Consider the following 13336-nt stretch of genomic DNA (forward strand, 5'->3'; position numbering starts at 1 on the left):
CCCAGGAGTCTGGACTGATCCGGGTACGTACAGGGAAAAGAAAATTAGGTCTTACCTTGGTTAATTTTCGTTCCTGTAGTACCACGGATCAGTCCAGAGTCCCGCCCGTATCTGCTGTGAAGAGGGAGAGTCCGTTGTCGTGGCGGTGTTCTTTCTCTCTGTCCTGTTTCTGTTGTCTGTTTGTGTTTATCAATGGCTCGGGTTCTGGTCCCATTTGGGGGATAGTTGAGCCAGTAGTTTGGTTGGTAGGTTCCTGTATATAGTTCGTTTGTGGTGAGATTTGGGGCTTCATGTGCTTTGACATTAAGTAAGACTGCCAGACTGTAGGTGGCACCAGCCTAGTTAAGGCGGAGTTTGGTTTGTAAACTTCTGTCTCCATCTGCTAGAGGGGGGGCAAAACCCAGGAGTCTGGACTGATCCATGGTACTACAGGAACGAAAATTAACCAAGGTAAGACCTAATTTTCTTATCTTTGTTTTAGCAGCCAATGAACATAAATACGACGACGTTACCCATTGAGCTTCCCAACTTCAACCTCATCAGCGAGGGTCTGTCCTTTGACTTCAAGGACACAGACATGAAGAGGCTGTCCATGGAGATTGAGAAGGAGAAGTATGTAGGCTGGAGCATGTGCAGGCACTCTTGCGTCCTCATATACACTTGTTTGTTTGCCATCCAAACACACTCTTCTGTGCTTTTTCTTATTCAGACATGAGTAACTATCTGGTCACAGCAAAACGTTTCTTTGGAAGGAAGTGACTCTGATGAAGAAGATTGTTTGTAGACTGTTTGATGTATGCTGTGGACTGATTATCTGTAGGGAATGCCCTGTTTTTTCCTGGTATCAACACACAGACACGCACATACACCCTCCCTTTGTTTCCAGTGTGATCATAGGCTGAAAGTTTCCCTTTTTTGGTTCTAGTTTTAAAAATATTCAGGCTTACTTTAGTTTTAATTTATTTAGAATTGTCAGATTTATGTCTGCAGCTGTTCATGAAAAAGCTGTTTTGTTGCTGTATAGAAACAGTAGCAGGGTCTTGGTTTTCATGTGAATAGAAATACTGGGTAGCGTCAGGCAGTGCATGGTATAAATGATTCACTTTGCATAAGTTACAGTTTAGAAATAAAGGTTACCATTTATAATTGGCACCATTTTTACTTGAATAACATAATACACTTGTGACAAATTATTTCAGTAAACAGGTATCACCTACAATTTATTTGTTCTTATATTTGTGTTTCCCTGTACGTACCCGGATCAGTCCAGACCGTGGGTTGAGCCTCCTGTCCAGCAGGTGGAGACAGACCAAATTGTGAGGGTATCCTATATCAGGACAGAGCCTACCCTACACCCCTTCAGTATTCGTCTGTCTCCAGCAGGTGCAGGCAGCTGAACCTACGGTTTCCCTTCTTTTTCTTCCCTTAGTTTCCCTGAGGGGATTTCCTTTACTTTTGGTGTGGATCAAGCAAGTATTAGAACATAAGAAAATGCCGTACTGGGTCAGACCAAGGGTCCATCAAGCCCAGCATCCTGTTTCCAACAGTGGCCAATTCCCCCCCCCCCCCCCCCCCCCCCCCCGGGAAGTCTAAGTCTTGTTTCTCCATGGAGTTTGTGCTTCTTGTGCACCAGTCCTATTTAGCCAGCTTACAGCAGGAGGAAGATCCATCCCTGGCCCCCCCCTCCCCACCAAAAAACCCCATGAATTTCTCCTTTGCAACCTCTGAAGGCGTCGGAGGGCCAGGGCTCGGTTAGGGTGGTCCTGGGAGTGCCACAGCCGCCCCCGGTCCCTATTCCAGTTCCAGATGTTGACCTGCTGCTTCCTACCCCCCCCCCCCCCCCAAGGGTGGACAATCCTCTGGTGCTACGCTTATTTCAAAAGGAGGAACTGGGAATTGAGTTGCCCCTGGCACATATGGTTACGGCCGCAATGCCTGCCAACATGGACCCGGTCCTGGCGGGACTTAGGGCTCTTCCATGTACTTTTCCTTTTCACCCTATGCATAAGCTGATGCTCCTTAGGGAATGGGAGTCCCCGGAGGCGGGACTCCGAGTGGGGAGGGCTATGGACAGGCTCTACCCCCCTTCCTGAGGACTGCTTGAATCTACTTAAGATGCCCAAGGTAGATTCCTCTGTCACGGCGGTTACCAAACTCACCACCATCCCGGTGGTTGGGGCTATGGCTCTAAAGGATGTCCAGGACCGCAAGTTGGAATTTTTATCTCAAACGCATATTTGAGGTCCTGTCCTTGGGAGTTCGGGCGACAATCTGCGGCAGTCTCATGCAGCGGGCAAGCCTCAGGTGGGTTCAACAATTATTCAGCACCAAAGACCTCCTTTCTGCAAAGGTGGAGCAGACGGATCGCTTGGAGGGAGCGATCACGTATGGGGCGGACGCCCTGTACAATCTTCTGCGAGTGCAAGCCAAGGCAGTGGTCTTCACGGTCTCGGCCAGGCACCTCCTCTGGCTGAGAAATTGGTCTGCGGACGCCTCTTCCAAAGCGCATTGGGGAATCCTTCCCTTCAAAGGCCAGTTGCTTTTTGGTGAGGACATAGAGCAACTTATCACATCCCTGGGAGAAAATAAGGTTCATAAGTTGCCAGAGGACCGCCCGAAACAGTCGAAGTCCTTATCCCTGTACGTACCAGGATCAGTCCAGACCGTGGGTTATGTCCCCCTTCCAGCAGATGGAGTCAGAGCAAAAACTGGGAGGGCAGTCCCTCATGACTGGTGCGCCCTCTGTAAACCTTAAGTATTTCTCTGACTCCAGCAGATTCAGGTTGCACCTTCGGTTCTCCCATTTTCTTTCTGTGAGAATAGTCTTTGTTGATTTATTTCTCCTGTCTTCTTGTTAACACTTTTTACTTGGATGGATCTTATTTAAAAAAAAAAAAAAAAAAAAGAAAGGCAAAGCTTTTCATTGTAGCTTTGCTCTACTTTCTATGGGCTGTCCTGCTGCAGGCTTGCAGGCAGAGCTTTCATTCAGTGGCAGACCTGTCATCTTTTTTATTTACTGCTGTATAGTAAGTTTGATTTGATTTGTATCAAGAAAGTCGGTATATAAAAGCCTTTAATAAATAATAAATAAATAATATAGTTTTGGGGGTAAGTTTGTTAACTTTCCTTTTACAAGGCTGTCATTTGCTGCCTTTAGGGGTGAAGTTGGTGGTCCAACATCTCCCCCTCGATATCGACCCACTGCCTGGAGATGTCGTTTTCTCAGGGCAGCCCCACAAGCTTCAGAGACGCGACATCCCTCTGGCTTGAAAAAAAAAAACAAAAAACGGAACAGGTCATTAAAGTTAGTCAGGCAGCGCAGGACTTTGATTTCTTTCCTGCTATCGAAGGTTTTCGGAGGTCTGGGTTCCAAGCCATTCTTTACTTGCCTCCATGCTGCGGCTGACACGATGCAGCGCCTGGGGGGAGCCCGGGTCATGGCTCTCCCGGGAAGGCCTGTGTGCTCGGTGCCTCCCTGGCGGGGAGAGTACCTTGAGCCCTAGAGGGTGGTCTATTTCGCGTGCAAATGCGCGCCAGGCTCTGAGGAGGTCGGCCCCATTTCCGTCCAACACGGGAACGGCAGCCATCTTGGATCCACTACTTGCTGCTCCAGCACTGCCTCCCGGGGATTCAGACCCGGACGGACCTCATTCTCCTCCGGTTCTCTTTCCAGCGCACCTCCCCGACGCAGAGCAGCCCTCAGAGGACCCTCCGGCCATCCCTCCCCCGGAGTCTTTTTCCACAGAATTTATTCTGCTTCTGCATGGGGCTTATTTGGCAAGGCTCAGCCAGCACCAGGATGCGGTTTTGGCTTCCCCTCCTCCTAAAGTAGTCAGTCTGGGGGAACTCCCGGACGTGGCAGGGGGGGCCTCGGGGATCGGTATCGTCACAGCCTGGTACAGCACCAGTATTCTGGTCCTGCCATTCCAGTGGCCCCTTCGGGATCCTCTAGGGTTCAGCCGGTTGCTCAGCCAACCAGTCCTGACCCTCCACCCAGACAGACCCTGTAATGGACCTTGATCTAGATGACCCGACGCCCTCGGCGCAAGTCGAAGAGGATGTTCCTCGGGTTCTACACCTTTTCCAGAACAATGAGATGGTTCCGCTTATCACACATGTCCTGGCCGGAATAGATATTGAGGCCCCCCAGGATGCTCCTGCCACCAGCACTGCACTGAAGAGAGGGGATCCTGTCCTACCAGGGCTCAAGCCACCTTTGAAGACTTTCCTTTTCATCCTATGCTCCTCCAATTGCTGTCCAGGGGGTGGGAGACTCCGGAGGCCTCTCTGCAGGTTGGCAGAGTGTTGGACAGACTGTATCCACTCCCTGAGGAGTGTATTTGAAGAAAGTGTTTGAGGCGTTCGCCTTGGGAGTTCGGGCTACAGTTTGTAGCTCCCTGATGCAGCGTGCATGACTCTGGTGGGTCCAACAACTACTCGGGACTCAGAACCTGTCTCCAGGGGAGGCACAACAGGCAGAAAGGCTAGAAGCCGTCATAGCGTATGGCGCGGATGCGCTGTATGATCTTCTCCGGTGCTGGCCAGATCTATGGTTTCCGTAGTCTCAGCTCAGCGCCTCCTCTGGCTCAGGACCTGGTCCTCGGATTCCTCCTCCTAGTCTCAACTCTGCTTCCTTCCCTTTAAAGGGTAAGTTGTTGTTTGGAGAGGAGATGGAGCAACTTATTAAGTCACTCCAGGAGCATAAGGTACTTAAGTTATCGGAAGATCGTCCTCGGAGATCCAGAACGTACAGCTCCGCGCAAACCATTTCAGAGGACAATGGCGCTTCCGCCAGGTGCGGCCAGTGTCCCACAGGCCTCCCTCGTCTAGATCACAGTCCTGGTCTCATTCCTTTCGGGGATGAAGATCAGCCTGAGACACCCTCACCCAAGGGACTGCACTACATCTTCCCAATGAAACATTGCCGGCCCACTCTTCGATTCCCCGGATAGGAGGACGCCTGTCGCTCTTCTACAAGGAGTGGGTCACAATCACCTCAGACCAGGGCATCCTGGATATTCTACAGCACGGTTATGCTTTAGAATTTGCTCGACCTCTCAGAGACAGGTTTGTCTTATCTCCGTGAGGACTAAGGAAACAGGGCGCAGTACATCAGACGCTAGACCGCCTCCTAGATCTGGGAGCCATTCTTCCGGTGCCACTACCGGAACAAGGACTCGGCCATTATTCTGTCTACTTCGTAGCCCCCAAGCAAGAAGGCTCCTTCCAGTTGATCCTGGATCTCAAGATGGTCAACAGGATGCTCAAGATACCACATTTCAGGATGGAAACTCTGTGCTCAGGGATTGCTGCCGTGCACCAGGGAGAGTTCCTGGCGTCCTTGGTCTTGAAGGAGGCTTATCTTCATATCCCCATCCTAAAGGAGCATCAGCGCCTCCTTCGCTTCAAGATTTTGGGGCAGCACTTACAGTTCCAGGCCCTGCCATTTGGCCTGGCAACCGCTCCTCGCACCTTTACCAAGGTGATGGTAGTGGTGGCTGCAGCCCTGAGGAAGGACAGATCCTGGTCCCTTGACTTTCTGGGAGCTCATTTCGACATCAAAGTAGGCACAGGCTCTCTTCGTCTGGAGCGGGCCCAATCGCTCCTTGCTCAGGTTCAGCGTTTCGGGACCTCTGACTTCCCACAGCCTGGGACTATCTCCAGTTGCTAGGTTCCATGGTCTGCACTTCAGATGTTGTGCCTTGGGCCTTTGCCCACATGCGTCCCTTACAAAGAGCATTACTCTCCCGTTGGAAGCCGGTATATCAGGAATTTCAGGCTTCTCTGCCGATACTGCCCCTACCCAAGGACAGCCTGACCTGGTGGCTCGACCTGGATCATTTGCTTCGAGGAGTAGAGCTAGAGGTTCCACAATGGGTACTCGTTACAACAGATGCCAGCCTTACTGGCTGGGGCCAGTGTGCGGTCGGCACTCGACACAGGGTCAGTGGACACCAGAACAGGCAACTTGGTCAATCCACCGTCTAGAGACAAGAGCGGTCCGTCTTGTGCTGCAGCGTTTTCTGCCTCTAGCACAAGGCCGAGCAGTCCGGATCCTCTCCGACAACGCCACGACTGTGGCGTACATCAATCGTCAGGGGGGAACAAGAAGTCTCCATGTGACTCTGGAGACAAACAAGCTGATGCCTTGGGCGGAACTCCATCTGGCGGCGTCTCACATTGCAGGGGTGGACAATGTTCAGGTGGCTTTTTTAAGTCGCCAGCGCTTAGATCCCAGAGAATGGGAACTGTCCCAGGAGGCAGTAGCGCTACTCGTCACGCGTCAGGGGACTCCCCCATCTGGATCTGATGGGAACGCAAAGGCTCCATGCTTTTTCAGCCGCAGAAGGGAGCATGGAGCAGAAGGTGTCGATGCCCTAGCCCTCCCGTGGCCGAGGAACATCCTATGTTCCGTGTTCCCGTCTTGGTCCCTGGTGGGAAGAGTGCTCCGAAGAATAGAGGGTCACCAGGGGCCCGTGATCTTCGTGGCTCCGGAGTGGCCTTGTCGGCCGTGGTTCGCAAATTTAGTCAACCTAGCGGTGGATGGCCCGCTGCGCCTGGGGCATCTGTCGAATCTCCTACAGCAGGGACCAGTATTTTTCGACCAGGTAGATCACTTCTGTCTAGCGGCCTGGCTGTTGTAACTGCGCCAGCTGCGGAGACGAGGGGATCCACTCTTCTGAAGACTAGGAAGCCTTCCACCTCCTGGTCCTTTTTCCGAGCTTGGAAAGTTTTTGAGGCTTGCTGCCAGTCTTCACGTCTCTCCCCACAGCATGCGACCGTAGCCCAGATCTTGTCATTCTTACAGCGAGGGCTGGAGAGGGGATTAGCCTACAATTTGCTCCGAGTTCAGGTGGCAGACTTAGGTGCTCTAGTTCATCACCGGGATGGCCCTCCTATTACGACACACCCGGATGTGGTCCTGTTCTTGAAGGGAGTAAAGCATGTGAAACATCGATTCGCAATTTATGCCCCTCGGGGAGTTTTGATTTTGATCCTTCGTATTCTTGGCGGGCCATCTGTTCCGCTCGCAGAATCTCGGAGCTGCAGGCCTTGTCATGTAGAGAGCCTTATCTCCGCTCTACGGATCCCGGAGTATCCTCTGGTATCGTACCTTCTTTCCTTCCAAAGGTGGTCTAGTCTTTTCATATGAATCAGTTGGTGGAACTGCCATCATTCCAGGATGAGGATTCCAAGGAGCTCAGGCGCCTAGATGTCAAGTGAGTCCTCCTTCGATATCTGGAGGTTACTAACGACTTCTGCTTATCAGATCACCTTTTTGTCTTCTGGAGTGGTCCCAAGGAGGGGAACTAGGCTTCAAAGACCACCATTGCTCGATGGATGAAGGAAGCAATCTGTACCGCGTATGTTGGCAAGGGGTGATAGCCCCAGATGGTATTAAAGCTCATTCTCTCCGAGCTCAAGCAGCTTCCTGGGCAGAAAGCTGAGTGGTCTCTCCGCAGGAATTTTGCCGAGCGGCCACTTGGAAGTCTTTGCACACTTTTGCGCATCACTATCGCTTGCATCTGCAATCAGCGACTTCGGGTTCTTTTGAGGCCCAGGTCATTTGAGCTGGGATATCAGTGGCCCACCCTATTTAAGGGAAGCTTTGGTACATCCCACGGTCTGGACTGATCCTGGTACGTTCAGGGAAAAGAAAAATTTCCTTACCTGCTAATTTTCGTTCCTGTAGTACCATGGATCAGTCCAGAACCCCATCCTAAGGATTTTGGGGTTTTTTCTTTGGGTTAATCCTTCAGCTCGACTGTGTAATCATTTCAAGATCTGTTTGGGACTGACTGAGAGTTCACATTGCAAGTTTGCCTTTTCAGATTTATAGTTTGATGTTCAATTTAGTTGATCTTCATTTTTGTATTGATCCATCCAAGGGGTTTTTCTTTGTTGCTTGGATATTCTTAATACTGAAGGTTTACAGAGGGTGCACCAGTCATGAGGGACCGCCCTCTCAGTTTTTGCTCTGACTCCATCTGCTGGAAGGGGGACATAACCCACGGTCTGGACTGATCCATGGTACTACAGGAACGAAAATTAGCAGGTAAGGAAATAATTTTCTTTTACCTTCTCGCACTAGATTTAGGGGGCATTACCGTTTTTCCACCAGGGCAAGGGGCTCATTCCCGAGGGGTAATGCTTCCCGATCTCAATCCTGGCCTCATTCCTTTCGGGGACGTCGGCCTTTCAGGGATAGTAGCCAGCAAAACTCAGTCACCAAGTCCTCCTCTCAATGAGATGGGGCCGGCTCATTCCTCCGTTCGAGACTTAGGTGGGAGACTGTCCCAGTTTCTCGGGGAATGGGCCACCATAACGACAGACCAATGGGTCCTAGAGGTAATAGAAAAAGGCTACACGTTTGAATTTGCTCGAGACTTACCAGATCTTCACCTGTCTCCCCCTGCGGAAGTCTAAAGAGGCCTGCGGTCAAACAAACCCTGCGCAGGCTGCTGGAACTGGGGGCCATAGTTCCAGTCCCAGTGGAAGAACAAGGGTCCAGCCAATATTCCATCTACTTCGTCATGCCCAAAAAGGAGGGCTCCTTTCGTCCAATTTTGGATCTCAAGCGTGTCAACCGGGCTCTCAAGGTTCCCCATTTTCGGATGGAAACTTTGAGGGCAGTGATAGCGGCAGTTCGATCCGGAGAATTCCTGGCCTCGCTCGATCTGACGGAGGCCTACTTACACATTCCGTTTCGCTGCGATCATCCGCGGTATCTTCGGTTCGAGATACTGGGTCAACATTTTCAGTTTTGAGCACTCCCCTTCGGTCTTGCCATGGCGCCACGCACTTTCACCAAGGTAACGGTGGTAGTGGCGGCCACCCTGCGTCGATACGGAGTCCTAGACCACACTTACCTGGACGATTGGCTCATCTGGGCCAAATCAGTCTCTTTGCCAGCTGGTGGTCAGCAAGGTCCTGTCATGTCTGACCTCTCTGGGGTGGATCATCAACTTTCCCAAGAGCAAGCTTCAACCCTCCCAGACATTGGAAATCCTGGGGGCGTGATTCAACACTCGAGTAGGCAGGATATTTCTTCCGGAGGAACGATCGCTCAAACTCGGGGGCCAAGTGCGCAATTTTCTCTCTTGCCCTGCCAATGGCCTGGGATTGTCTCCAGGTTCTGGGGTCTGTGGCCCCCACTATCAATCTAGTCCCCTGGGCTTTTGCACATATGCGTCCGTTACAGAAAGCCTTGCTATCCCGCTGGAAACCGGTATCGGAACAGTTTCAGATGCCCCTGCCGCTCTGAGTCTACCGTCGCAGAACTGCAGTGGTGGCTATCGCCTGCCCATCTTTAGAAGAGGGATGTCCCTTCTGACACCGCAGTGGATTGTGCTAACAACGGACACCAGCCTCTCTGGCTGGGGAGCTGTATGCCAGACCCAGTCTGCTCAGGGGTATTGGTCTCCAACCCAGTCTCGCTGGCACATCAATCGACTGGAAGCTCGAGGGGTCCGACTGGCTCTCAAGGCCTTCCTTCCCCTACTCCTCCACAAGGCGGTGTGGGTCCTGTCAGACAATTCCACCACTGTAGCCTACATCAATCGACAAAGGGGCACCAAGAGTCACCCAGTCGCTCTGGAAGCCAGCAGGCTCTTCGCATGGGCGGAACGTCACCTAGAGCACTTAGCGGTGTCCCATATTGCGGGGAAGGAGAACGTTCAAGCGATTTCCTCAGTCGCTAGAGGTTAGACCCAGGCGAGTGGGAATTGTCAGATGCAGCGATGAACCTGATCATCCGCAAGTAGGGTCCCCCTCACTTGGATCTGATGGCCACCATGACCAATGCGAAAGCTCCTCGGTTCTTCAGCCGCAGATGGGAACATTGCGTGGAAGGGGTGGACGCCCTGGTCCTTCCCTGGCCCCACAACATTCTTCTGTACGTGTTCCCTCCCTGGCCGTTAGTGGGCAAAGTACTCTGAAGAATCGAGCTTCATCACGGGCCTGTCATTCGAGTGGCTCCGGAATGGCCTCACAGACTGAGGTTTGCGGACCTCGTGAATCTAGCCACAGACGGTCCCCTACGCCTCTGTCATCTTTCCCATCTTCTTTGGCAGGGTCCCGTATTTTTCAATCAGGTGGATCGCTTCTGTCTAGTGGCCTGGCTTTTGAACGGCAGAGATTGAGAAAGAAGGGATATAAGGAAGAAGTTATATCCACTCTGTTGCGGGCCAGGAAGCAGACTAACTCGCTTGCTCATGTCAGAGTATGGAAGGTTTTTGAAAATGCATGTGTCTTCTCTGGTATCTCGGCTCGTAAGGCTCCGGTTTCCCAGGTCCTTTCTTTTCTCCAGAACGGTCTCGCCAAGGGGTTGTTGTTCCATTTCTTGTGATTGCAGGTCTCCGCTCTCGGTTTCCTCTTAGGCACCATTGACGGTTATTCAATGGTGGCTCATCCGGATGTCGTCCGTTTCCTCAAGGGAGCCAAGCACTTGAATCCGGGTTACTTGTCCTTCATGGAGTCTTAACTTGGCTTTTCGGGTTCTCTGCGAAGCTTCTTTTGAGCTCTTAAGGAGGGCTATGCTCAAGGATTTGACTCTCAAAACAGTCTTCTTGGTGTCCATTTGTTCAGCCAGAAGAATCTCAGAACTCCAAGCGTTGTCGTGCAGAGAGCCTTTTCTACGTTTCTTGGATTCAGGGTATCCCTTAAGACATTACCCTGTTTCTTGCCAAAGGTCGTGTCTTCTTTTCATGTCACAGTCCGTGGAACTTCCGGCTTTTTCTTTGTTAGAAGTAGCAAATTCAGCTGGGGGTAATCTGCAGTGCCTCGATGTGAAAAGGGTCTTGCATTACCTTCAGGTTACAAATGAGTTCCGGGTCTCTGACCACTTTGTTTATTCTGTGGAGTGGGCCAAATAAAGGTAAAAAGGCTTCCAAGGCCACTATCGCGCGTTGGCTAAAGGAGCCATTGAGTCTGTTTATATCTGTAAGGGTCAGCACGTGCTGGAAGGCTTAAAAGCTCATTCCTTAGGGTCTCAGGCTACTTCTTGTGTGGAGAGTCAATTGGTCTCTCTGCAGGAAATATGTAGGGCAGCTATTTGAAAATCCCTGCATACTTTTGCTCGTCATTACCGTCTGGATGTGCAGGCTCCAGTTTTTGGCTCCTTCAGGCATCAGGTTCTTCGAGCTGGACTATCTCTGTCCCACCCTGTTTAGGGAAGCTTTGGTACATCCCACGGTCTGGACTGATCCAGGTACGTACAGGGAAAGGAAAATTGGTTCTTACCTGCTAATTTTCGTTCCTGTAGTACCATGGATCAGTCCAGACACCCGCCTGTACTAGATCTGATAAGTCAGCTCGAATGTTCTGTCTTTTTCTACAGGTTTTTTCAATATTCTGATTTGTTGTCTACTATTACTAAAGGCACCGGAAGCATCTAACAGATGAAAAAAAAATTGTAAGCAAGAGCGTTTTTATTCATACAGAATCCTTTCAATTGTTCACTTGTTCAGTTTGTTAGTTTATTTCTTATTGCTTGCTTGGAGGCAGAAAGGAGACACTATTACCTGCAGCAGAGGGACCCGGGGGTAAGCGCTGCTTGCTCTTATGGTAAAGATCTACCCCAGCTGATTGAACTGACTGCTTTGGTTTTACTGAGGCAGAAAAGAGACGCTATTACCTGCAGCAGAGGGACCCGGGGGTAAGCACTGCTGGCTCCTATGGTAAAGATCTACCCCAGCTGATTGAACTGACTGCTTTGGTTTTACTGAGGCAGAAAAGAGAAGCTATTACCTGCAGCAGAGAGACCTGGGGGTAAGCGCTGCTTGCTCCTATGGTAATGATCTACTCCAGCTGATTGAACTGACTGCTTTGGTTTTACTGAGGCAAAAAAAGGGGCGTTATTACCTGCAGCAGAGGGACCCGGGGGTAAGCGCTGCCTGCTCCATACGGTAAAGATCTACCCCAGCTGATTCCTCGATTGAGGGGCGGGGCCTGAGCCCGGAAACGGACTACAAATCAAACTGACTGCTTTGGTTTCACTGAGGCAGAAAGGAGACTCTATTACCTGCAGCAGAGGGACCCGGGGGTAAGCGCTGCTTGCTCCTATGGTAAAGATCTACCCCAGCTGATTGAACTGACTGCTTTGGTTTTACTGAGGCAGAAAAGAGACACTATTACCTGCAGCAGAGGGACCCGGGGGTAAGTGCTGCTTGCTCCTACGGTAAAGATCTACCCCAGCTGATTGAACTGACTGCTTTGGTTTTACTGAGGCAGAAAAGAGACACTATTACCTGCAGCAGAGGGACCCGGGGGTAAGCGCTGCCTGCTCCATACGGTAAAGATCTACCCCAGCTGATTCCTCGATTGAGGGGCGGGGCCTGAGCCCAGAAACTGACTATAAATTCAAGCCATAAGCGGCGCGCAGCAGAGCCGGCGCGCTGCTAAAGCCGCACGCGTTTAAGGGGCGCGCGGCTAAGCACGTAGGGCTTAGCCGGGCTTCGCCGGGATTTGCCGTGTTTGCCTGAAATTGTTCAATTAAAGATTTACCTCAGGTAGGATTGTTAAATGTTTAATATGGTGTGTCTCCTTTAAAAAAGCCTCCAACAAGTGATTCTCTTTTTTGTTATATGCATTGTTCCATTCTGCTCAGTATAAGTCCTGGTTTAGTTATTTTTCCTTTCAGTATTTTGATATAAATATGCCACACACCAAACGGAAAGCCAAGTTAAGGCCTCCAGCTGGAGTGATTATGGCAGATTCCGGACAGAGAACTGTAACAGAATGGATAGACTCTAACTTAAATACCCCTGTAGGACAGACCGCTGGAGGAGAAGCATTAGAACGGAATGCCTCCTCCCAGGCCCTAGAAATATCTCTAAGTCCAGGGGCGCCGGATACGCCACCTCCCCCTGGAGGAGCTGAAGGTTTCACGTCAGTAAATCCAGGGGATCCGCAGATGGAGTCCCAGAGACCTAGTGAGCGGGTGAATGAGTTCGTGTATTCTGCTAAGGAGACAGATATATCTGCGCAATTAGGACAACTGAGTGTGTTAGAAAAATCTGTGCCGACCCCAAAAGAAACAAGCACCCCAAAGACTTTTTTACCATCGGTAGATAAACAGGATAGTATTGAAGTGTTAATAAAAACGGATTCTCAAATTAAAAAACCAGTTAATATAACGTTAGAAAGTTTGTGGAACTATTTAGTGAAATTAGATGACTCAATTAATAAATTAACTGGTGCAGTTTTGAAAACAACTAATTCGGCAGTACAAAATACCCTCGAACTGGAGAAACAAAATAAAGAAATTAGCACACTGACTAAACGTGTTTCTCAGATTGAAAAAGTTCAGAGCTATCAGGTTACAGCAGAAGGAAAT

The 13336-nt window shown here is 50.6% G+C and overlaps 1 protein-coding gene across 6 annotated transcripts in view; it reads left to right on the plus strand.

Annotated features, from left to right (window-relative positions):
• NF2 (neurofibromin 2) overlaps nucleotides 1–13336 on the plus strand; it is a 221335-nt gene that overhangs the window by 125880 nt on the left and 82119 nt on the right. For 5 of the 6 annotated variants that reach the window (XR_003859163.1, XM_029619386.1, XM_029619384.1 and 2 more), the window contains one exon: nucleotides 482–612. Coding sequence is in view for 5 of the 6 variants with exons in the window: in XM_029619386.1 (XP_029475246.1) it covers nucleotides 482–612 (131 nt within the window). In the remaining variant the exon portion in view is untranslated. The remainder of the gene's footprint in view (nucleotides 1–481; nucleotides 613–13336) is intronic. The other variant, XM_029619385.1, reaches the window with a different exon arrangement.

Source organism: Rhinatrema bivittatum, chromosome 11 (assembly GCF_901001135.1).
Source record: "Rhinatrema bivittatum chromosome 11, aRhiBiv1.1, whole genome shotgun sequence".
NCBI classification, from domain to species: domain Eukaryota; kingdom Metazoa; phylum Chordata; class Amphibia; order Gymnophiona; family Rhinatrematidae; genus Rhinatrema; species Rhinatrema bivittatum.